Source organism: Anser anser, assembly GCF_964211835.1.
Source record: "Anser anser genome assembly, chromosome: 1".
Taxonomy (NCBI): Eukaryota; Metazoa; Chordata; class Aves; order Anseriformes; family Anatidae; genus Anser; species Anser anser.
In genome coordinates, this window is record NC_139720.1 from 76,962,464 (window position 1) to 76,987,737 (window position 25,274).

The window sequence follows — 25,274 nt, forward strand, 5'->3', positions numbered from 1 at the left end:
ACTTAACAAAATTATTTAGCTCCAGCACACTGAAGTGCCTGGTATTTGAGGATGTTCATCTTCTTTGCCTGTGTCCAGAATTCTCTGTGAAAATTGCACTAAAGAAACGATCACTAAAATAAAGTTGGTAACTCACTGAACAACACTTCTGCAAAATCTAGGAGGCTTTGCATCACTTCTGCTGACTTATCAACAGCTTTCATATCAATGCATGGTATGCAACTCAATATTTTTGGTCAGTTCATTTATTTCATTTATTATCCAAAAGCCTGAGAAGGTATTTCTAAAATTAAAGCAAATAACACGTTTGTCATGGACATTTATGAACAAGTGTGTGCATAAAAAAAAAAAGAAGCTTTGCATCCTGCTTTTCCAGAATCCCAACAATTCATTTTGCCTTCCAACTATATGCACAATGATTGTTTGTGCGATTCATTGAGATCATCATATGGAGACACGGAGATTCAAGCTGTCATCGGGGCCTGAAGTTTTCACAGAGGAGGTTCTCTCTGGATACTCTTCTGATCCCAGCTGTGACTGTGTGGGTTTAAAGATGAACAGCTTCTCCCCATACAAAGCTCTGTAGATGAGAACAAACCATCAAAGTTGTTTGTGGAACATCAGCATTATGTGCAGGACTGGGCAAGTTTTCCTGTGACACAGTCATTTTCCCACTGCATTAGGAAGAACCACAACACTCACATAGTTTTCCTAGGGGGGCAAAATATGAAAGTGAGATCCTGCTGTCCTAAAAGAGCTGATCGGGGCATTTACCTCAGTCACTGAACATCTGCATTCAAATCCTTTCTTTGCCTCTTTCACACCACAGACGGGAATGTGGGTTTCCCACATCCCAAGCTTGTGGTTTTACCACCAGGCTACTTGTTCTTTGAAAGCAGGTTTTTCTTTCGGGTTTTACATCTGCTCAGGAGAGATAGCCTACTTTATAAGCATACCAAATCACACAGTTTTAACTCTGATTTGTGAGATGATCTCATCTGTTGCACTGTCATATGCATTTTTGTGAGTATTTTTAATTGAGGCTGTTGAGAAACAATCTAATACAGACATTTAACAAAAAAATTACCAGGTTGCTAAACTTAAGTCACTGGGAGAGGAGAAATGGGAATCGTAAGGTACTTCCCCACTTCATTTTCCCTGCATTTTATGACGATATATACCCTCCCACTGCATAGAAGTGCACTGTAAGAATCCTTAGACAGGCTCCCATAGGACTTTTGTCACTGGTTTTGATGGCAGAAAAGACTGGTTTCAAGAACACAAGAAGAGCAGCTCGTCTGATCTTTTCCAGGCTCTGTCTGAAGAGACAGGTTTTTCACACAACAGCTCAAAGATGTGTTTGTTTTCTGCCCAAGTCTTAACACCTTCCACATGAGGGAGTAGAATTGAACAGCGGCACAGGGTCTTTGGCTTATTTACACAAATTAATCACAGGAAGGCATTTTGTAAATTAGATGGCTTAGTCCCAAAGGGTTAATGCCTTTGCTGCTCAGATGGGTATAGCCCAGACTCAGAGCGCCTTAGATTCACACTGGGAATGAAAGAGGCTGAAAGTTGTGTCGCATGCAGTTGCGGAGAACAAAGCTCCAGCCTCTTAAATTAAAACCCTTGATCACCAGATGTGTAGGCACGACATGTTTATTTTTGACCTTCCAATTTCAAGAGGGAAAGCAAAATCGCACAAATTAATCCCTGGTGTAAGCCAGTCGACATCAGTGCAGCTATCCTCAGAAAAAGCTTCATTAGGAACAAGCTTCACTATCTGGGACCTGGCGACACATTTCAAAACATCTCACCGCTTTGGGTGCAACACAGGCGTGTAAAGGACCTGCACGCTGGATCTTTGCAATTACAGTTCAATTACACCTTTGGCATTTTAGTAAGAAAACAGGCTTCATCGTGCAATTGTTAGTGTGCTTCCAAACAAACAGCTGTTTATTAACTTTTGTACAGAGCACCCTGGCAGCTACCAACAAAGCCTCGCATTTTATGTTGAAATTAGCGAAAGGTTAACGGGCGCCTAAGCTCCACGGCCATTCAGCAGGGCCCATTTGACATTTTTGTGACCGGCTAGGGATAAAAACGCTTTTTTATGTGCACCGAGCCAGCTACCCCCGCCCTCCCCGGCCGAGCAGCCAACGTCTCCCCTTCAGGGCGAAGCCGTGCCGGGGCGGTTACGGCTCCCTATTGCCACTTTCTGCCCGCAGGTGGCGGCGTGGGGGGGCGGCGAGGAACCCCCCCGCGGGCAGCGCCGCATCAGCGCACCCCTCCCCTGCCCCGCCGCCCTTCCTGCCCTTCCCTCACCGAGGCCGCGGCGAGGGGCGGGCCCGGGGAGCGCGGAGCGCATCGATCGCCGGCCTCCCTGCCTGCCTCCATCCGGCCGCCCGCCCGCTCGGCGCTCGGCTCCCTCGGCAGCCCCGGCCCTCCCCGTCCCCCGCCATTTCGCACCGGGACGGGTAGCGAGGCGGAGCGGCCGCCGCGCTGGGGCGGCCCACAGAGGCAGGCAGGCAGGCACGGAGACGCCGGCGTCGCCCCGCGGCTCGGCGCAGCGCAGCGCCACGCAGGTAGCCGCCCTCCTCCCGCACCCCTAGCCCGCTCTCCCTCCCTCGTCCCCCGCTGAAGGGGAGGCGGCTGCCCGCAGCCGGGCGCCCCTCGCCTCGCCGCCCTTTACCGGGGGGAGCGGCCGGGCTGCCGGCTGCCCTTAGCCGGAGCCCTCGCCGGCGGTAGGGGGCGGTGGGACAGGTGGCCAACGCCCTCCGGGAGCCCGGCACCCTTGTGCTGAGTCAACACTTCCCTCCCTCGCCCCCTTTTCCCCTTCTTTTTACGTAATTTAAAGCCCGGACGCCGGGCCGGCACGGAAAGTTTGGCCGGTGCGGCCGCAGCCCCGGCCGGGCGCTGAGGGGAGCCGGGGTGGGGCGGGCGCAGGGCTGGGCCCCGGGAGGTGCGGGGCCGGGGGGGGGTGGGGGGCCGGTAAAGGGCCGCGACCCTGGGGCTCTTCCTCGGCCCGCGGGGCAGCCCCGGCCCCGAGGAAAGCCGGGCGGCCTCCCGGGAACTTGGGGAGAAGGCAGTGGGGATGGTCTTTCCTGGTCTTCCCTCTTCGCGGGGATTTGCCTGAATTTGTTAATTCCGGCCCCTTGCTTTTCAGCCTCTTCGCGGTCGGTGTATGCAGCTCCGCGCCGCGCTTCAGAGGTGTGATTCTGGCTGGGAAATCGCTTTTTTTCCCTCGTCCCTTTTTGTCCTGCCTTTCCGGGAGAGGATCGCTTTCCGGTGCTAGTAAAGGAACGCGACGGTGAATGAAAACGCGCTGACAGCATCCTTGTTAGTTGGAGCCTGACTCTCTTCTGCTTAATGTTGGTTTCTTTGTCATCAGGTCTGCTAAAAAATGACAGAATATAAGCTTGTTGTCGTTGGAGCTGGTGGTGTAGGCAAGAGTGCCTTGACAATACAGCTAATTCAGAATCACTTTGTGGATGAATATGACCCTACAATAGAGGTAAACAACTTCGTCTTGTGCTTCTTGTGATGAGGGATTATCAGCGGTAATGGTGGTTGCTTGGGTTTGGATGCTTACCACAAAAAAAAAATATTATAGAAGAAAACTTTGTATTAAAAGGGCTCAAAAGTAAAGGTCCGCACCACGGCAGTGGGAGCAAATTGCTGTAATTCTTGGTCTGACTGTGGAACAACAGATACGGTTAAAACACTCACAGTTTTGATCGACTAAAATATGGCGTTAGTTGCCATGTTCTGTTGGACAGTTTGAATGCAAGTTTTTAGGATCTTGGTAAGAAAGTATTCCCCAAAGTCATTTGAAAATGCCTGCTAAAACTTTAGCTTTGCATCAGTCTTTTAACATCAAAAAGGAAAGTCATGTGTAAGGAGCAATTATACTTCTGAAATGCATATGTCAAGCTTTCTCAGCTCTTATCACTGTGATCTGTTTCACACGGTGAGCAATGTATTCTGGGATGCTATGCTGAATGAGGCAAAAATTTGGAACCCTTTTTTTTTTTTTAACAGGTCAATGTGTGTTTCTGTGTGTCTAGAAAAAGGTGTAAAGTAGCTGCTACAGTGAATTCTTCGGAATACATGGCATAGGCCTTCAAAATCTGAAATTATATTTAAGCTTTAAAAGTTATGGTATTTTAAAGGTTTTTAATGAGCAGTCAAGCCTTGCATTATAAATATAAGAAAAATACTCGTGTTGTCTGAAATCTCCAGTGGATCATTGGATTTAATAACCTCAGACTGTATAAAAGGAGAAATGACACTGTAATTTACCCAAGATTTTTATGTTCCCAGCATTGAAGCTCTTTAGCTTAACTTCATTTATATGTTTATACAATGGGGCGCTTCCAAGCTCACTTCAAGGAATCACAAGGGTTTAAATCTAGGCTTAAAATGGTGACTCGGAAAATGGCTATGTAGTCATTTTCAGGTGGACGTGAGTGAAAGGAGCCAGTGCTCTGAGATGGCAGGAGGCTGTCTTTAGTGAAGTACGGACCTGAGGTAATATTCCCCAAAGAGTGATGTGTTGGCTCAAGTTTGGGGTTATCTTAATATGCACATGTGTTTTGTCTGTCTGCTAAATGCCCAAGTAACCTCATGTATGCTTGTTGAAGATTTTGTGAAAAGGAGAGAGGAAGAACGACTAGCGCTAGGAAGGCAGCTCTTTCAATTATGAAGATGTGAAAGCTGAAAACAAAAACAATGACAACTCAAAACATGCTTAAAAAACAGGGTGCACACAACTCCTTGAGAGGAACAGGCAAAATGGGTTTTACTTTTGCTTGCAGAAGGAACTCGTTGGTGTTTGTAATACATGCTCATAATCATCTGGGTTTCCTAGGTTAGAGGTGTATTTAAACACCACGAAAAGTACTGTGGAGGTTCTGTATTAGAAAATGTTGTATAAGGACAGACCTGTGTAAACAGTTCAGGAACACAAAAACTTAAATATCAGTATCCCTAAATCACTTGAGGGATTTTTGCTAATCAACAAGCTGAGTATTTTGAGGCATGCCAGATAATTTTTAGTGTAAGACAATAAAATTAAAACACAGCCCTTGTAGAAAGGACATAAAATCTGAGAACAATGGTTCTTACTTAGTAATGGGCAGGATGACTGTAATGCTGTGGTCTGTAATCAATATCTTCTTCTGAAAGAAAGAAATGGTTAGCCTAATGGATGATACCTGCGTCAACAACCTGTTGCATGCAGTGGTGTTGGTCTTCTGTAACTCCTCCAGGTTGTCTGAGTGCTAGTTACCATTTTTGTCTTGTAAATCTTGAGACCTTGAAGGTGGAGACTGGATGTTCCTACTCACATGGTAAATCACCTGGTTTGCTTACAGCGCTGTAGAATAATCACATAGTTAAGCTTCTAGGGAAGAAATAGTTCTGTTGTAACGGGGGTAGTCTGTCATTGGGGTGACAAACGGGTTCCAGCGAATGGGCTTGTAATGGGGTTTAAATGCTTCAGTCCTCACCAGGGCAGAATCCCATTCTGTTCAGAAAGGTTGCGAGGTTGTGCTTCCTGTACAGGTGCAGTTGTGGTGGTAGGGGTTGATTAAAGAACAATAGCTATAGAGGCTGTCTTTTCATGCAGTGTAAAGAAACAAGGCTAAAGTTGTTTTGACAAGTAACTAATAAGGTGATTTGGTAGCGTCGCAACTATTATTTTTCACTTACTACTGTTCATTTTATTGCCATATGGCTGTTACCAAAATACTAACTTTTTCTTACAGGCAAATAATCAAGCTAAGTAAGTATTTTGGAGAAGACAGAGAAAAGAGCTTAGTGTTTGTTATATATAGCAGATTCTATACCTGTGTGGTTATTTAGTGGTTTTAAATCTTTCATGATTAACAAGGTGAAATTCAACACTTCTAAAATTCCTGCATTGCTAAGACAGTGCAGCTGAAGAGGAAAAAAAAAACCACAAAAACTGGTTACTTAACCACGGATGCATTCTGTAATATTGTTGCTCTTTTCAGTGGATTAGAATGAGTGAATCAACAACTGTCTTAGCTGCTTGGGAAGCTTCTAGTCTCATGAGCTGTTTGGGTATAAATATAGATCTTAGATTCTATAGATTTCTGTCTGACCAGATGATGAGGGGAGGAAAGAATTAAAACGAGTGCATGTTTGAGTGGCTACCGTTTCTCAGAAATGCATGCTTTATATGTTTATCGCAATTTCATATCACTTGAAATGGATGTCCAAACACATGTTTATAGCCAAGCAATTTCAAGTGTTTTTTTTCTGAGACTGTGTATGCGGTCTTGGAAAGCTGGCCTAACACACAGAGCAGTTGGACTAGTGCCCTCTACCGGTCGAGGTTTGTTAAATCTTTAATTGCAATATCTTGTGTGATGACTTTTTTTAAAAATTTTTCAATAGTTATTTTCACTGCATCAGCATATTTAGTACTAACCTGTGGGTCATATTTTAAATGTCTTAGAGAAAGAACAGCCTTCCTAGTTGGCTGACAAAGGCTTTTTTTTTTTTAATTGGATTAGCAAAATCCCTTGAGTGATTTAGAAATACTTATATTTAAGTCTGTGTGTTCTTAAATAACCTGCACACCTGTGAAACTTCCACCAACATTTAGTAATAGCTTAGTCTTAGTAGTTGTGATATTCTAATATTAAATCATTGGTATAGTGGATTCTTAAAACAAGTTATTCTCCAAGATAGGATTTATTAAGCAGTAGATTTTTTTCAGATAAATTCCATATGTAGTGCGTAGTTGAGACCTCCTATCATGTTTTGCTATCAGTGCTAGTTGTGAACAGATGGAATTATTGCTCCTTTCGCATAATTCGTGTGATTTTTATGGCTTGAAAGGCCAATAACAGCAGGCTATATGATTAATTAAATTAAAACTTTTTGCTGTAGGTAGTGTCTGCATACTGGGAAAAATAGCAAATTCATATTTGGAGTCATGTACTACTTTGAGATTCATTTCTAGTTTGCATTTTGGTTTTACTTGATAGTCTTAAATTAGGTGTTTCTTTATTGCAGTATCTTCCAGTGTGCAGTGAAGCTACAGAGTTTTTTAAAATTCACAAGAAGGGGTCTTTCATTGGTAAAGGGGAGTCTGGCTGTGTTGGGTTCTGCTATTGCATTTTGAAGTAAGAGTATTACAAGTACCATAGTGGCGTAACTGGCGCTGAGTTTTTCAGTATGTACTACATTCATTTTTTGCTGGACTTGATAACTTTCACAGCACGGTAACATTTAAATTTTATCTGTGATACGTATAGGCTGGTGTTCACCGCAGTGATGTTGGGGTCTCAGTAACCTGAGCTATTAACGTGGTGGTTCAGTTTTCTTCCCTACAAATGTGATTTAATGTTTGACTTCTTGGCAGGGAGGAAACCAAAAACTACTGAAAAAGCAAAATGTTTATTTTTTCAGTAACTTAGGAAATCTCAAACTTGAATCCTCTCTCCCGCATCCTTTGTCTTTTCTTTTCATCTCAGGTCTTTCTAGTTAGTGACAAACTTTTCCTTCCAGAATTGAGCAAAATGAATATCTTCTCAAGGCGTTCCTTGCTTTTGTACCTGTGCTGCGCTTTATGCTGGTGCATCTTTGCTACTGCTGCTAGCATGGCATACTAAAGCTAGCACTTATTGCAGGAAGAATTTTTTTAAAACTTATTTTCTCTGATGAAAGTTTCCTAAAGTTTTTGTTTAGAGCTCATTTGTGGTGTGTTTCTTTTCCTCTGAAGTGATAAGGTGCAAAGGAGTAATACAGGTTTTCCAAGAAACCCTTTTCGTATTTTTAAAGTAGCAGTCAAATTGTAAGGGGTGAAAATGAAATAGGCTTTTTAAACATGCCTAGTATAATGCAAGAAGTTCTACTAGTATGTCACTGAACTGTGATAAAGTTAATCATAGGACATGGGTGATGTCTTGTTGAATTTAAGTAAATTGGAATAGAGATGTGTAGGTTTTCTTATTCTTCTCCTTTAAGCATTGACATGGAACATTAACCTTATTTTAAAACTTAGTGGAGCTTGTTTATTTGTCTCATCTGCATCAATATTTAAACATTGCTTGTATTTTTCTGAAGTTACCTAGTTTCACTCGAACACTGAGTTTGCGCTTTTGTGAAATAAATTTCCAAAATCATGCTGGAGTTTTAACTTTTACCTTAAAGGGTAAGTGGTCAATATTGTTCTATCTGATATTGCTGAATGATAGCCAGGCTAAAGATAAATAGGAGATTAGAGAGTTTGTTTACTTCAAGATTTTGATCCTATACAACTGCTTGTTTTTAGGATGAGCAACAAGAAAGAACAGAAACTTATTAAAAAAAAAAAAACACACCAAATTGACAAAGTGCATAGAAATAGATGTATAGTGCCTTAAAATGCATACAAAGGAAGCAAGATCACTTTGAATTCATCTTCAAGTTTGTTAGAATTGCAATTTTAACTTGCTACTCAGTAGCTTAGGCTCACTTTTGCAGAATTTTAAAAAGATCCTGTTTATATAATAAGAACAGAAGCAATATTGTGTTAAGCTCTACCTAAAGGATTGGAAAAGTAATGCCATGATTTCGTCTTGACACCTTTTATGTGTTACAAGTACTGTTTACTGAGAATAATTCATGGCACTACTCAATGAAATTGTTAAAGCTTATTGGCATGGTTTTATTTAGAATATATAGGTACTTACAGCAAATTCAGATTTGTATGGAAAAGTAATGTTCATGTTCTTGTTATTGCTAAAACTATGTACTCAACAGAAACCTAGCACCTAAAGGCCCATAAATATGCATTAACATTTAGCTGTTTGAGGCTTTGTACAGATTTCAGCTACTTGAATCAGTGACCTAAAAACTTTGAATTGATAGAGTTGAAATAATTTGTTCCAACATTTGTTCTCTTAACCCATCAGGGCTTTTATCCGACTTTGTGCTTTGTGTTGGTCTGCCTTGGTTGAAAAGCTTGAACTTCAGTTATATCTAGTAAACTTGGATAATTTAATAACTACTATTGTATGTGCCTGCTTTAGGAGTACAAAACAGATTTTCTGTCCCAAATACTGGAGGCTTTTTATATATCATTTCTTTTTCAGAGGCATACGTTCTTGGAATAGTTCTCTTGTGAACCCTTTCAATTTTCTTGTACATTGTGGCATAGTGCTTTCATAAACATCCATAGAATGAAGTCAAATTTTACTCTTTATTTGTTGGTAAATTGAGTAAACTTAAACTTTTTAAAATCATTGTTACAGGTTTCTTCGATTCTTATATTAACAAAGGGAGAGGCTTCTGATCTGGATCCAATTTGTACTTTGTGTCCCTTTGTGCAGAATAAGAACTGTCCTCTGTATGTGTACACATACACACACATGCAGGGTTGCTTGCTGAAGATGCAGAATACAGATCAGAACATGTCCTCTAAGTGCTCTTTCCATCTCTGGATTACTGTATTAGTATAAATACGGGCTACCAATGTTTTTATGCTGTCATTTGCACATCTTTAAATTTGGATTTTAACTCTTGAGTGTTTTCAGTTATGCTCAAATACTAGTAAGCAATTTTAGAATTTTTTGAGCTATGGGTGCTCAAAATCTTGCTTGTTTGTATTTAACCAAGGCTTATGTTTTTTCTCTTCTTTAGGATTCCTACAGGAAGCAAGTAGTAATCGATGGGGAAACCTGTCTCTTGGATATTCTTGATACAGCAGGTCAAGAAGAATATAGTGCAATGAGGGACCAATACATGAGAACAGGAGAAGGTTTCCTGTGTGTATTTGCTATAAACAATACAAAATCTTTTGAAGATATTCACCATTATAGGTGTGTATATAAAAAGATAATTGACTAACTCTTGTATTAGGTGGATAGGATGTTTGCTCTTATGCTGCATAACGATTGATCTCTTGTGAAACAGCACTTAAAGGGAAATATGCAAATTAGCAACACTTCAATTTGTGTATGCATTTGTAGGTCTGTAATTTTGGGTAATCTGAAAGTCTGCTGCTTCATTTGGAAGTTAGGCAGACAACATATCTAAAAGCTCTTCTGTTACAAATTAATGTGACTTAATGTTTCTGCCTCAGTGGATATTATTTATTATAGTGAAAAAATATCTAAAGGTAAACTGCTCATTCCATAAATAAAATCGTGTGTTAAGGTGGGAAAACTTACACAGTTGAAACTTATAGGCGATAATATAAATTGTTAGCCTTTGTTCTTTGGGGGGAAGGGAAGAAAAATACCTGTGCAGTGTTGCTAGAGTAAGATGTGAGCTCTAACACCTTTAGAAAGAGAGAGAGAGACTTATGAAATCTGAGTTCCAGGGTGATGGCTGACTTAGATAAAATTTCAACTCTGCTTTCTTGACATCAGCTACAGTAAAATGGAAACAGAAGCCAGTCTCTCCTGGTGATTACCATACCAAGCCACTTGTAATTTAGTAGGTTAATGTTATACTGAATTTTAATTAATATTTAATTAATAATATTTAACATTACTGAATTCTGCTTACCTTCTGTTAGAAGGCAATGCAAATCCCACTAAAGATCACTGAGTTTAGCAGCTTCACTTTAAGGTTAATCCCAAACAAATAATGTTAAGCTGTTCCTGGTTAGGTATTTAAATGCTGACAAATCTACATAAGTAATAAGCATAAACTCAACATCTACTTACAAAAACATGCAACTTCAGCTTGTACCAGATAGAAGGTGCTGCTCTTCAATTAAGGTGGGATACAATGACAGTTCAAAGTAATCAAAGTCGGGAGCTGTAACTGTCCTGATCATAGAGCTTCACTTTCTCCTGTATGCTGGCAGTTCAGCTCATTTGACTGTCGTGTGTTGATTTGAGTAGCTGAACTGGTAGGTTCCTAGCCACAAAAATAGTTTACTGCTGGCTTATCTTTCTGGAGCAACTGTGTGATTAGGAGAGTACTGTGGGCTCTCTGCTTCAGACAGTTCCTTTTCTAAATTTAAATTGGGTTAGCCAGCTTTAGTGTAAATGTCATTACGTATAAAATGTTGTAACTAAAGAATGTATTGGTACCAGTGACTTAAAAAAAAAAATGAAACACTTAAGAGTTCTCACAGCAGGGATGACAAATACAAAATGTCTCTTGGTTTCAGGAAAAAAAAACCACTAAACTTCTCTTTCTCATCTAACCAGACTGTTACAAAGTCCTTACAGTGACTTCTAGTACCTAAAAGCGGGCTACAGGAAAGCTGGGGAGGGACTCTTTGTCAGGGTGTGTAGTGATAGGACAGGAAGTAATGGCTTTAAACTGAAAGAGGGTAGATTTAGATTAGATACAAGGAAGAAAGTCTTTACTCAGAGGGTAGCAAGGCACTGGCACAGGCTGCTCAGAGAAGCTGTGGACGTCCCATTCCTGGAGGTGTTTAAGGCCAGGCTGGATGGGACTTTGGGCAACCTGGTCTGGTGGAAAGTGTCCCTGCCCATGGCAGGGGAGTTGGAACCAGATTGTCTGTAGGATCCCTTCCAACCCAAACCGTTACGTGATTCTACAAAAGGGCCTCCTATAGCTGTAGAAGAGGAAGGGAAGAAAGCAAGGTGTTGACATAAGGCAAAAAGGAGTGCAAAGGTTTTTATATTGTTTGTTTTTGTTTGTTTGTTTTTGTTTAGTTCCACAAAGACAGATTTGCAGACTTGTGTAAAAAGGCCTTCCCTGCTTATCTCAACACTGAGTCGGATGCTGGAGTTTCTTCCTTGCATTCACACACCTGTGGATGGCCTTGCAGTCTGAAGCTGAGGGTTTATAAATAAATATGTGAAAACAGTGACAATGTTAATTAAAGAAAGGGCTTCTGGATTATTTGGGAGAGCAAAAGAAATGAAATGAGTGATCATTATTTGAGATTCCTGACCTGTATATCTAAATGGTATTGTAAAGGTGTTTTCTAGCTTGTGTTTGAAAAGACCTCCATACCAGATTTCTCTTTGTAGAGTACCAGACCAGTGGTCTTCAGACAAAGTTTAACCCCCCCCTTTCTAAAAGCAGGGTTTGTAATGATGACTTAACACAAAAACACAGTACAGACAACAGACATTGGGCTTTTGACAGCGTTTTATCTTGGCAAATGAGTTGGGTATTGAGTGCTGAGTATGAGAGATCGGTAGTAAGATTGATACCAGAGCTGCTTAGGCTTGTTCTGACATTAACTGTTGTTTTTTTTTTTTTTTTCTTTTGGGGGGGGGGGCGGGCAGGGGGGGAATTCTTGTGTAATGACATCAGAAGCTGTGGCAGTTCAGCCTTATGAGCATTGTTGATGGATAAACTTATTGAAAAATGTCAGCCTTTTTAAAATAAGATAATATACTTGATGGTGATAGGATTGGTCAATTTACTTTTTGGCTTTTTTTATAGTGTATGTGTGGTAGATCAATATAAGTGATGACATTGGAATGCTTTATTTTCATTTTGTTTCAGTGGTTTTAAATCTACTGTGTAAACTATTAATATCTATTAAATAAAATCTCTTTTTCTTTAGGGAACAAATAAAAAGAGTTAAAGACTCTGAAGATGTCCCAATGGTGCTAGTAGGAAACAAATGTGATTTGCCTTCCAGAACAGTAGATACAAAACAAGCTCAGGATTTAGCAAGAAGTTACGGAATTCCTTTCATTGAAACATCAGCAAAAACAAGACAGGTAAAGCTCAAAACTTACCAGAAAAAAATATAGAACTCCCATCTTAATTATCATAAAGTTAATCATTCTGGGCATTGACAATTGCTTGGTCATATCAATGGATGTTTTTCTGCAGAGTAGAAATTCTTGTAGTGTCTTTTCTGTCATCTCACTGACAACCTGTAGTTGTTTATTAATGTGTGATTTGCTTCAGTTGCACAAACTTAAAGAATGAGACCCTCACTGTTATTGCACTCCACTGTCAGACAGTTGCAGAATTCTTAACATAAGGCTAGAAGATGAGATGTTTCTGTGCTTAATTAGTAACCAAAATAATTTTTCTTTCAGGTATTGATTTAGCATTAGTGGAAAATACTTGATAAACCTATTTTATAGCTAAGCAATTGACCGTAAGTCATCTTTGAAATTACAGGTCATTTAGATTAGATGTTAGGGGTAAGTTCCTTGCTATTCTTCACTCAGAGGGTGGTGAGGCCCTGGCACAGGCTGCCCAGAGAAGCTGTGGATGCCCCATCCCTGCAGGTGTTCGAGGCCAGGCTGGATGGGGCTTTGGGCGGCCTGGTCTGGTGGGAGGTGTCCATGCCCATGGCAAGGGGGTTGGAGCCAGATGATCTTTAAAGGTCCCTTCCAAACCAAACCATAATGTGGTTCTACAGGATTAATAGCTGATGTAAACTTGTGCTCCTGACATTTTTAGAGCAAACACTTGTTTATTGTACTCCACTGCTATAGGTGGAAGAGGCAGCACTAGGGCCCTCTCAGTGTTCTGTCAGTCTTCTGGAACAAAGCTGCACATGGTGGTACATATCATGGTGGTATATTCAGAAGATAAGCTGGAAGTTATAGGTGAAACTGTTTCTGTGCTTGAGAAAGTATTCTTAAAAAAAAAAAAGTTGATTTTGATTTTTTTTGTAAGAGTAAAGGCTCTCAGTACAGAATTTTACCAGGCCTGAGCGGCCAAATAATTTGTACTCTCCGCATAATCAAAAGTGTTGCATGCAAGCTATGAATCGGGAAGTAGGCATAGCAGAAAAAGGCAAATAAGGGCAGAATGCTGCAATTCAAGTAATGCTGTGTAGCTGCTGAATACATTCAGCTGCATCATTTGGCAGAACTTCTTCATGGACAGTATGCAAGTTATTTTTGGATAAAAGAAGTGAATATTTCATTAGTGCAAATTTGCTACACTCACCCAAGTTTCTGACAAGTTGAAACCTGGGCTGATAAGTAAAACTTCACTGAGGAATCAAAGGGATTCTAACTTCTGGCAGTAAGAGAGCCTGTAAACCTCTGTCAGGTAGGATAAGGAAAACAGAACTACAGAACTTCAGTGGCTGACAATAAACGAGGCCATAAGTGTGTTCTGAAGAGCGTGGCCTATAAGTGGTCTGAATAGAGTGTTTGGAAGCTCCTGCATTAGTGGCTGTCATTGAGATGCTAGGATAAAAAGAACTCTGAAATTACATTTGAGGTTTGAAATACAAATTCTATACTAACATGTAGATCTTAATTTGTTCTGCCTGCTGTATAAAGTGTCAGGCATTGTTTAGGAAATACTCCTACACAGTTTTAATGAAAGTGGGTGTATCTTCAAAGAAGGTTGGTTCCCTCACCCACAAACTGCAGATTACTCCTACAAGCAGCCCGCCATGCCTAGCCTAATACAAAACTGCATGCTCAAAAATCACCATACCTGTCCACTCTTCTAGTCTTCTTTTACCTGAAGTACTATCAGCTTTTTTTCTTTCATCCAGATTAAGTCTTTTAAGTGGTCTGCCAGAGGTTTGTACTTGTTTCAGAGGACAATAAATTTGTCTCATATGAACTGTTACTGCTACAATTTGTTTTCTGATCTGTGACTTCGTATTGTTAGTAGTGCCAACTGAAATATAATAGAAGTTTGCTCCTTTGCTGGGAGTTAAAACCAGAGGGGCTTTCTGGGGAAGTAAGGGAGGTAGAAATGCAAAGGAGTTGCCTGTCTACTCTGTTTTGATTGCCAAGACATATCTTTAAAAATAAAAGCATTTCGTGCGCAGGCAAAATCTTCCATCTGTTCCAACTAATTCAGTTGTTATTTAAGATCTTTAAAAAAAAATGATAGACTAGGTCAAAAATAAGAAACGGAATAACACTGAAATGAAGTGCAGAAATAAGTTGTTATGAAAGCTAGTGTATTTGGTTTTACTTGGTTCTGACTGGCAATGAAGATGTGGATTAGGGGGTATCCTTTAATGTGCCACTGTCCTACTAGTATTAGACTCAAAGGAAGAACAGGTATGTAGGAGTTACTGTGTGCTTTAGTTGTTGTTGAGAACATATACTTTTTGAAGTGTTTAATTAAGTTGACCTACATGACAAGGATGCTGTTTTTATGCTGTGATGTCTGGAGAGAACCTGTGTGTAAGTGGTGCAGTGTTTACAGACGTTTATTCCTATGTCTCTGGTAAGATGCACAAATAACTGATAATTTAGACAATTTGCTTGGACTGACTTGTAATTTTTTAGGGATTTGTTGTATCTGTTTAACAATATTGTTGTTTCACTCAAAGCTGCTGTTATGTGTATAGCTGTGCAACACTTCCCATTTTTAAAATCTTATTTGCAGTTATTTATAACTTCACTTCACAGTGCAGGCTGAGTTGTGTTTTTTTATTTTTTTTTATTTTTTGGTGAGTTTTTGTTTTGTGCCAGTTGTTTGTAAGGTAAAACTTTTCCAGAAAAATTCAGTCCTTCCCAAGGAGAAGTCCTCAGGAAAAAGAAAACGTTTTGATAATGTTGGAGCAGAACTTTGGCATCCAACATCTGTGCTGAATGACTCCAGGATGCTGAGGAAAACAGTTTCACTGTTTACCTGACAACATAAATAGAGGCAGCCAAAAAAGGGTACATGTGCACAGCAAGGGTGAAATTTCAGGTAGGACAGACAGCTGTAATTCTGGCATTTCTTAACTTTCGAGTGGTTAAATTCATAATTGCAATTCTGATTTTGTGCAGTATTTTATGTCAGTGTAGTGATGTATGTCTGATATCTTAACCTTCATAAGATAACACAACATTCAACTAAATAAATGCTACCACCCCAGTTAGTGAAAGTTACTTCTGCATGTGGCTGAGTTGCAGTAACAGTTTCCAAATAGTCCTTTGAAGCATTGTATTTATAGACAGCAAAACCAAAAAGAGCCTTAACCTCATGTAGCAGGAGCTAGTAGGTTTTTGCAGGTTTATATACCACCTGGTATTGGCTGAACTGACTTTGCATCCGCAAAGTTTTGTCAGGTGTACCTTTATGCAAGTGAGGATCATTCTTTTTGCCCATGTCCACAGGAATGCTTTTGTTTGTATAATAGTTGGTTTTAGGAGACTAACTCTTATAAAGTGTATAAAGGTGAACGGAACGCTTTTGAGATGTCAAGGTTAACCTTCATAAATCTCTTTTAAGCACTATTTATAGAAACAGAACAGGTGAAAATTCCTGATTATGCTTTGGTCCTTATTGAAATAGCCGAACATTCAATTTAAAATATGATTACTTGCAAAGAAAGATTATCTTCTAAGTCAAAAGCATTTAGGGCGGGCAACATTGTCCTAGAGGTCATGGGTTCTTCAGGCTGTTCACATCTAAACTGCTATTTACTTAACTTTTTAATATTTGCCAAAGGATATTTTTACTTCCATTTATGTCAGCTAAAAAAACTGGTTGATTATATTCCAGATGTGTGAGGCAGGCTCATTTAAGGAAAAAATACTGAGAGCTGTTAAAATAAAATGCTGTTAAAATGACTTCTTTTTAAAACTGGCACCTGGCTCTTTAAAAATGTCACCTTGTAATAATGAAATTAGCAAATGTCTTTCTTTGTATACAGTTTTCTTTCAGAATAATTTCTCTCAACAGAGTTCATAAGACTGTTCTTGATGGTGGCAGTAGTAGCAATTTCTTTTCTCACTCTCTCTCTCTCCCTCTCTCTGCATTGCTAAAGCAAATCACAGCTCCTGATGGTGATGGGGAATTTGGCAATAAACTTTGAGTGAAGAATTATCTAATTATTCATGTGAAAACTCCATAATCAAATTATGTATTTCTACTGCAAAACAGTAGATTTGCAAAAATGTTGATTCTTGTACAGCCTGTGCTTTGGCACATAGCAGCGGATCAATGTTTACTCTTTCCTCTTTTTAATGGAATAAGTTTCCATGCCTTCTAGGAAAACATGAAAGTATGAGCTTTACTTGTGGTTTTTTTTTTTTTGCTGTTTTTAATGGCTCTTTTAAATTGTGCAAACTTTCAGACCTGAAATGTAAGACAACTTGGGAATTTGTCTAACATGCTAACAGGACATGTTTTGTATAACAGATACAATCCAAGAATTAGAATAAAATTCATTTAATATTTAAAACTTGTATGGCTGTAGGTCAGACATACCCTCAGATAGACAGCTGTGTGTTAAGAATGAGTCTGAAATATGAAAACTGATGGTACAGGTCAAGCAAAATAACCCAGTAACTGCAGCAGTAGATGTTAGCTATATTTGTTACGAGTTGTATAATACAAAGATGGGTTGGAGAGAGAATTTAAGGAAAAACTGCCAAATAGAAGCCTGGATTGTGTGTTTGGATAATCATAAGGTTTTGGGGCTTACATGGTTGTACTGTGTTCCTTGATCTTCAGTCTCTTCCACTGTTATTCCAAATATTGACCTTATAGTAAATTAACAATGCTTGATGTGACTGAGGAGACAGTGATGAGGCTGACAGGAAGGCAAATGAAAGATTTACTATCCCCTTTAAAAGCCGCAGCTAAACCTTAACACCAACTTGAAGCTGGCGCTGTACCTTTTCATCTTGTGTTTGCTAACACCATTCTTCAGTCCTCAGCATCTCTAAGTGATATAAACACATAGCTGCAGAAAGGTAAGGCGTGAGACCAGGGAGAGTGAAACACTGCCCTGGCATGCCTGAAGAGCTCCCCTTAACCAAAGGAAGATGTGAGCAGCAGAACATCACAGGCTGTTTGTACGTAGTGTTGTTATTGACCCTGGCGGGTGCTGAAGTAACCCAGAAAGAGCAGAGTGGGTGAGCCTTCTGTGTGGATGCGAACTAAGCCCTTAAACATGATCAGTAATGAACTTGTTGCTTTGTCTGCATGGAAGAATAACCTCTGTAATTACAATAAGTACTTACTTTGAAAGTTATTCTGAAATAGGTACACTTGAGATGCTTCTTAAAAAGCACTTTGCCGTGACTCAAATATTCACTCTCCTAAATCTGGAAGCATCGTGTTTGCTCTATAAGTAGCTTTAAAAACAATAATGAAATTTAGTATTCTTAGGGGAATTTATTTATTTGTAACCTGCTATGAAATTGCCTGATCTAGAATTTTTCTATACTTTGTTAGCTTGTTGCACAGATTTTTGCAAAGCAAGTACTTTAAGAACAGAAGAAACAAGCTTACTTTGCCAGCCCAAAGAGTAACAGGTTCTCACTTTGGCTAAGAAGTGAAAATAGTTGGCTAACTTTGTGCAAGTACTCCCTAGTTACCAATCTAATAGGGCTTTGTGCCTGCTAAATACATTCATGCCCACAAAAATGTGTGAAAAGATTCAGAAATACAAGTTCTATTATTTTCAGCACTGGAAGAAATGGAAGAAAATTGTTTTTATTCTGTTTTGTCCTAGTGCTACCTGGCACAGGAAAAGAACAGTCTTGTAGAATAGATTTCACGGTAATTGGTCAGCAATAAATTCTTTGGCATGTCTCAGTTCCTTGCATTAAAAAGTACTTATCAAGCAACAAATATGCAAGCCCAGCATTTTAAATATATTAATGAGGAGAAAAAAGTTTGCTTGACAAATTTGGGTACTGGGCTAAATCTTAAACTGTACCGTAAATGCAAGGCTGATCTTATGTAAGAAAGAAATTTTGTCAGCTAGGAAGGCAGGTCTTGTGGCTTATTCTGTGACATCTTTGAGAGTTTTATTCCATATTCCATTGTGCTGTTCTGATGGACGGGATCTTTGATATTTATCTCTGGACTCAATATGAACATGGCTTTTCTGTGGACCATTTGGAGATCCACATACGTTTCTCAAGTAAAGCTCATAATTTTGGTGTTTTTTCCTCTGCCATGGGTGTTCCAATATGTCAATTGATAATAAAGCAGTTTTTAAGGAGTTGTGTTTTACAATGCAGAGAGTGGAGGATGCTTTTTATACATTGGTGCGAGAGATTCGACAGTACAGAGTGAAAAAAATCAGCAAAGAAGAAAAGACTCCAGGGTGCGTGAAAATTAAAAAATGCCTTGTAATGTAACAGGGTAAGTCTTGTAATATAACAGGGTAAGTCTTGTAATATAACAGGGTAAGTTCTACAAATCACTTATCAAATAAAGCTGATTGCGAATATCTTGCAAATCATTTTATGATTAATTACATAATTTAAGATATAAAACCAATCAGATTGCAGTATAGTAGTCCTGAATAATATTCTTAGCAAACACATGGATTTGCTTTGTTTTAAAGGTTTTTGTTAAATAGAATAAGAGGAGGTCTTTCCTGCATATCAGGGTCTCCATCTGTAAAGTGCAGATTTAATTTTGTGTGTCAGGAAGTTGAGAGGAAAATATTTTAATATTTTCAGTTGCAGATACTACTGAAGTTGGACGTTGAGTGAACCTTCAGCTGATGAGCTGAGGGGAGAAGATAATATTTATAGGCCTTCTGAGGTGCAGAAAGAGGAATTCCTCACTTTTTTTTTTCCTGAGTCTTTAAAAAGAAAAGGAGGGGAGGGGACAGGCAACAGTGAAGTACAACAGAAAAAAAAAAAACCATCCAGAATTGTCGCAAATAATTTGTTAGTGATACTCTCCAAGTAAGAAGAATAGGAAGGAGGAGGAGAGAAGAATCTGATGTGGAAAAAGTGCTAGTCTCAATCACTTCCAGTGATGTCTGGATAAACCATCGAAATAGCTCCTTGCGTATATTACTAACCCATTAATTTTTTACCTCTTTCTGCAACAAATCAGAAAGTGGGTTGTTACTCCTTATATACTTTGCAAGCAGGAGGATGATATGGAGTTTCCTGTTGTTTAAAAGATAGCGTCTGTTTTTCAATAAGTGTTTTTCACACTTTAGAACACCTTGCAGAAAGGTTGTGGAATTCAAATTCCATCTTAAAAAGACTGTTGTACCTGTAGGAAGATTTAATTCGATAAGGGAATCGAATCCTCAGAAGGAGGAGGGAGAGATTTTATTATGTAACATTTTTTTTCTAGATCTTCTCAGGATTATTGTATCACTAAAAAGCTAAGAGTGAATGACTGCTCTAACATGCAACTTCAGATATTTGCTTAACAGAAGATGCTTTATGGTACTGTTTGTATCAAAGGCTTCCTTTTGAGGAAACTTGAAACTTCAGTTATGAAGCTCCCCACAGTCTTGCATCTAAATATCTTAATAAAATGCCATGGAAATACCTTGTTTTATTTTTGTAGTTAAAGCAACTTGGCAAGATTGCTTTTGATAAGTGAAATAAGAATTAAAATTGTCTAGGCCTCCTTCCTGTAGCCTTCTGAAAGCCAACTATGCTATTTTTTGCTGTCTTACTAATATAGCCACGATGTGAAGTGCCTTTGCTTCCATGTAAGATGTTTTAAGTGTTTCTATTAAACCCTTGCCTTCCACTTTGATAATGATTTGACCTTGTTCCTTGAGCTCCTCTTCCTATGGGAAGGTTTGTTCCTTTTCACTTAGTAAATAATTTCCCACTTGATCCCCATTACCAGAATTAGTCTAGTAAAGAAAGCATTCATTTGTAATCCTTGAAGTAAAATTTCTTTTGGTATACTAGATCTTGAATTTTCTGTTTTTCCTTTTCTTAGACTTCCTTGGGAGGAGAATAGGATGTGGGGAACTGTGGTTTTATTTGTTCTTCAGATTCTTTTTTTTTTTTTAAATATAGCTGAGGGAACGTATGCTTTCTTTTTACCTGCTTCCTATTTTCTTTATGCCTGCTTCCAAAAGAAGTATGTCATCTTATTTTTTTCCCCAGATCAAGGGAAATCTCTTCTGTCAGCAATGGATATTGTTTCTTTTTTCCATGTCCTATTTCAAAAATAGTTTTGGATACAAGACTGTAGAACTTGCAGAGTGCCTGCTCAGGAGAAAAGACATTCATCTTCATATTCAAATGAATTCCTTTAAAAATCTTTAAGGTACTGATAGTCATTTCAGCAACTTCATATTCAGGAGGTTAAGCTGGAGGAAGCATACTCCAAAATTCTTGTGGTACAGCTGTAATTCAGTAGTGATTCTAGTGGCATAAGAAGTCTAGCATTTAAAACACTCTGGCTTGTATTACTTCCCATTCCATGACACATGTATTTTATTTCAGTCTGCTGTATAGTAGAAAAGCTAAGGAGAGCAGCACCTAATGATGCAAGTTTTTCAGCTGGTATTCAAAACTTCAGAAATATTCATTATAGCACACTTTGCAGTGATGCACAGTATTTATTTTCCTTTCTTGTCTGTGGGTAGCCAAATTTGATGGTTCAGAGTGTTTTGGCACCTCTAGGAATATTCAGTTATCTTGCCACTTACAAGGTGTCTTTTTAGTTACTTTAATTTTGTCAAAGTTTTGAGCAACCTTGTACTACCCAGATTATTATTAACTGCTGACACTTTCCAAGATTTTAATTCCTTTGGTTGTTACACAAAGCAGAAAGTACACAAAACCTTTTGCTCGTTTTTTCATTTCCAGCAAGCAAGAAGAAAATTCTGAAACTCAGTGTAAGATCCTCAAACGATTTCTCTCTTGAAAGCATTAAGAAGTTTTTACATAAAAAACATACTATAATGAAAAGCTACTCTATGGTATAAATTAAGCATCTAGACAAGCAATTCAGATTGAGCTGTGTTAGTAAAAATACTTGAATTATGAAAGTTCATTAACTTCTAGATTTTTGCTTAAAACTAATTTATTGATTTTTCCATGGAACTACAGAGACATACATGTTAACTTTCTCACAACTGTTGTGTGTGTATTGTAGTATTTATTAAATATATTTAAAAGACTCTTCCACCATTTTAAACTTTTGTAAAGATCTATTTGAGGCTGCAGTCCTTAAGGAATCCCAATTCCTTATGATTTTATGGTTTCTTATTGATAGATTCAGGTTACTTGCCAAGTCGCACACATGCCTGTAACCGCATAACCAGACATTCAGATTTCTGTGTGTCTACAGGATGATAGAACTGTGGTGCCCCGAAGAGAAGCTGTAGCCAGGATCAGGTTGTTTCTGCAGGAACAGTGGGATTTTTTCTGTTCCTTTCATGTTTCTTAGCTGCACTTTGGAAAAACAAGAGTCAAGAGCAAGCTCTGTCCTGTATGCAGCAACTTACTCTCAGCCTCTGTTTTTCAGAGCCAATATACCTTTATTGTGGCTGTGTGGTATAGCTTGGAGCATATATTGTGTATTTTGAGTTTCTAATGCTAAGCCTGGATTTAAAGCACTCATTCATTCAGTACATCTTATGCTTCCTGAAAAGTTTGTGCACAATAACTCCATTGTTAGAGGGAGAAAAGTCAGCTGCATGCTGTCCCTTGCTACTGAAAAAAGTAACTGGGGAAGTTGACCACATTTGATTTTGTAGTATTAATGCCTTTAGGGAACTTCTGTAAACAGAGTTTCCACTTGTGTTCTAATTTCATTTTTAACATTTAATCCACAGACTGAAAGATCAGTTTATTTTGAATCCCTCAGTGCTAACACAAATATTCTAAATGCTTTGTATGTTATGTTTATTACCTAAATTTAAAAGGAATTTCTGTTTAAATACAGAAACAAGTATATATGTCATTAATAACTTTAAAAGCTTGCTCTACAAAGGTGTAAATGCAAGGATGAAAGTTGTTCTTCACAAGTATTTTGTAACATGCACTGTATTTAAAAGATCATCACCTCACTAGGTGAATAAGATTTCAACCTTAGTTGTGAAGCCATGTGATTAAAGGCCCACAATATTACTTTGTATGAGTTATTCTCTGTATTTACTTAAAATATAGTTTAAGGAAGGTAGACTGCTTACTTGAAGACTTAAATTGCAATTTCTGTTTAGTTTGTCTTAGAAGATGCCACTTAAAGCTAACAACTGTCCGTGTAATGAATGCTTTTCTAGCACAGTAAAAGTCTGAAGTGCTGAAGTAGTTTTGTAAGGAGATGTGAATAGTCCTGTAGATGAATATTGTGCAGAAGTTTTTCTTCTTGTTGTAAGAATGAAACTGTTCTCTATTGTGACTGATTCTTACTTTCCTCCTAGTTGGCTGTCTGAGATGAGAACTGTAGCAGATATGCTTTGAACCATCACTATTTGTAGATCATTTCCCTACATGAACATTGCCAAATGTACTTTGTGCATTAATGCTGAAGTTATAAGTAAAATACAGTAGCTGTCTATAAAATAATACCTAGCTTTTCTAACTCTGAAAAGACCTGACCTTTTCCAGAATTGTGGGTACTTTTACTAGGTATGGTACATCAATTTTATTTTGACAAATAACACTTTAAAACTTAGACCAACTTAATTGCAAGAGTATTTTATATGTCATGAGATCTTGCGGAGTGTACTATTAGTTTTGGTGGAAAGGCTACTAAAGACTTTGATCTAACGTTAGTTATTTGTAAACATGTTTATAAACTTGACACATGAAAGCTTTTAATAAATTTGTTATACTGGAAGCATTGCTTTCTAGGTGTAGCTAGTTAACACCTCGCTGTCACTTGGACTTAACATATATAAACCATATAATGGTTTCATCACCATTTGGTAGTTGAGTGAAACAGCAATGAATAAGCTGATTTTTGACATTTTATTTTTGCCCTTTTTTCAGAGTTCACTGTCTGCTCTTCCACTGAAGTAGGTATACAGGAATAAACTAAGACTTGATTTTAATTGGCAGCTTGAAGGCAAACTAGCTGACAAGAGGTAGGAAGCTGCCTGTCAGTTGTAGGGCTGAATTTCTAATTCAATTTTTATAGTGGTGCAGTTGGCTACCGTGCTGCATTAACATTACACAACTATTTCTGACGTATCTAAAAGATAATGCAAGGAGTAAAGCAGTGAAAAATAAAGTTTTTCTTAATGTTTTTATAACTGTCAGTATTAAATGTAAAGGGCTTACTGAGAACACATACTCAGTTGGGATTTGGAGCAGCCTGAAAGGTAGGTAATAATATAAATAAACTATCACATAAATAGGTCATTTCAAAGTATACTGTATAACACTCTACTCAATTATGGTTCACACCAGGCATACAGGTCTCTGGTCAAAACAGCTAATTTTCCTCAGTTATAATTATCCCCCCAAAAGTGGAAAAACTACTCAGTGTGAAGAAACATTAGCATTTGTGTCTGTAGCTTAACTGTTGGAGCTGTGGAGATTTTATATGACTGTACATGATAGAACACACAGATAATGTGTTCCATGTGTCTTCATATAGGTTGAATTGAATGATTTATCAAATACTAATTTATCATTGCAATGCCGAATTGATTTGATTGACTTGCTTATGTAAAGATTTAAAAAAAATAACCACACTATGGTGTGATTACTGTATTAGTATGCCTGACAAATGACATGAATATGTAGATTAATCATAACCATCTCTTTGGTACCAAATTTTTGCTGCAAATAGTTGTATTTACTTTTAAAAGCTGTGTAGATTATTAAGGCATAAGCAAAGCTAGATAATGCTTTAGAGCTTTATTCTGAAATCTAGTAGTAATAATATACTTGGAATCTAAATATGTGGTTCCTGTGCTTTTCTAGTCTGAGGTGGGACAACACGTGCCCCACCTACGTGGACAGGAGAGCGGTACGTGTTCCCGAGTCACATTGTTAACAGAGTTGTACCTGCGGATGTCTGTGGTCAGCTCCTGGGCAGTAACTCACCCGCAGGCTGCTCTAAGTCCAGCTTGGGAATAGTAGAGAAAGGGCAGGCAGATAATGCTAGCTGTTGCTGGTGTCAGAATAGTTCATTTGGGTGTCTTAGTGTTCCTCAGACCTCAGGAGAGGAACAGCCTGCAGCCAGGACTAGTTGTTCAAACTGGCTGACTGCTGCCTAGAGCTGCTCTCCTGTGGGCCCTGCTGCCCATGTACAGTGATGCAGTTAGACGTGTTGCAGTCAGACGTGCATCTCATATATGACAGGAGACAACTGTAGTCCCCCATCCATCTCAATCCATTTTTCCCAAGGTGCCCACTCCCAAAATCTAGAAACGCTCAAGAGGGTGTTGGTGCCCCAGCAATTCCTCCAATGCACAGCTTGATTTAGGGATGTTGTAAAGGCTTCGGCAAGGAGAAGACAGTGTCGGCTCTCCTGGCAGGCAGCAAGACTGCTGAGTGAACACACTTCACCTGATCTGGTCAGATGAAAACAGCCTGTACTTACGTAGGCAATTAAGTCTGTTAATGTGATCTTAATGTGTGCACCTCTGTATTTTTTCAGGGTGTTGATGATGCCTTCTATACATTAGTTCGAGAAATCAGAAAACACAAAGAGAAGATGAGCAAAGACGGGAAAAAGAAGAAAAAGAAGACAAA

The 25,274-nt window shown here is 38.8% G+C and overlaps 1 protein-coding gene across 2 annotated transcripts in view; it reads left to right on the forward strand.

The window, feature by feature from the left end:
• Positions 1-1,436: 1,436 nt before the first annotated feature.
• Positions 1,437-25,274, forward strand: part of LOC310893139 (GTPase KRas) — a gene marked incomplete at its 5' end in the record, with an annotated part of 53,745 nt that continues 29,907 nt past the window's right edge. The window contains 6 exons of one of the 2 annotated variants that reach the window (XM_083821732.1): positions 2,341-2,585; positions 3,392-3,514; positions 9,658-9,836; positions 12,521-12,680; positions 18,867-18,990; positions 25,180-25,265. In XM_083821732.1, coding sequence (XP_083677858.1) covers positions 3,404-3,514; positions 9,658-9,836; positions 12,521-12,680; positions 18,867-18,986 — 570 coding nt within the window. In that variant the 3' untranslated portion in view covers positions 18,987-18,990; positions 25,180-25,265. Of the gene's footprint in view, positions 2,586-3,391; positions 3,515-9,657; positions 9,837-12,520; positions 12,681-18,866; positions 18,991-25,179; positions 25,266-25,274 lie in introns of those variants that run through there. The other variant, XM_083821733.1, reaches the window with a different exon arrangement.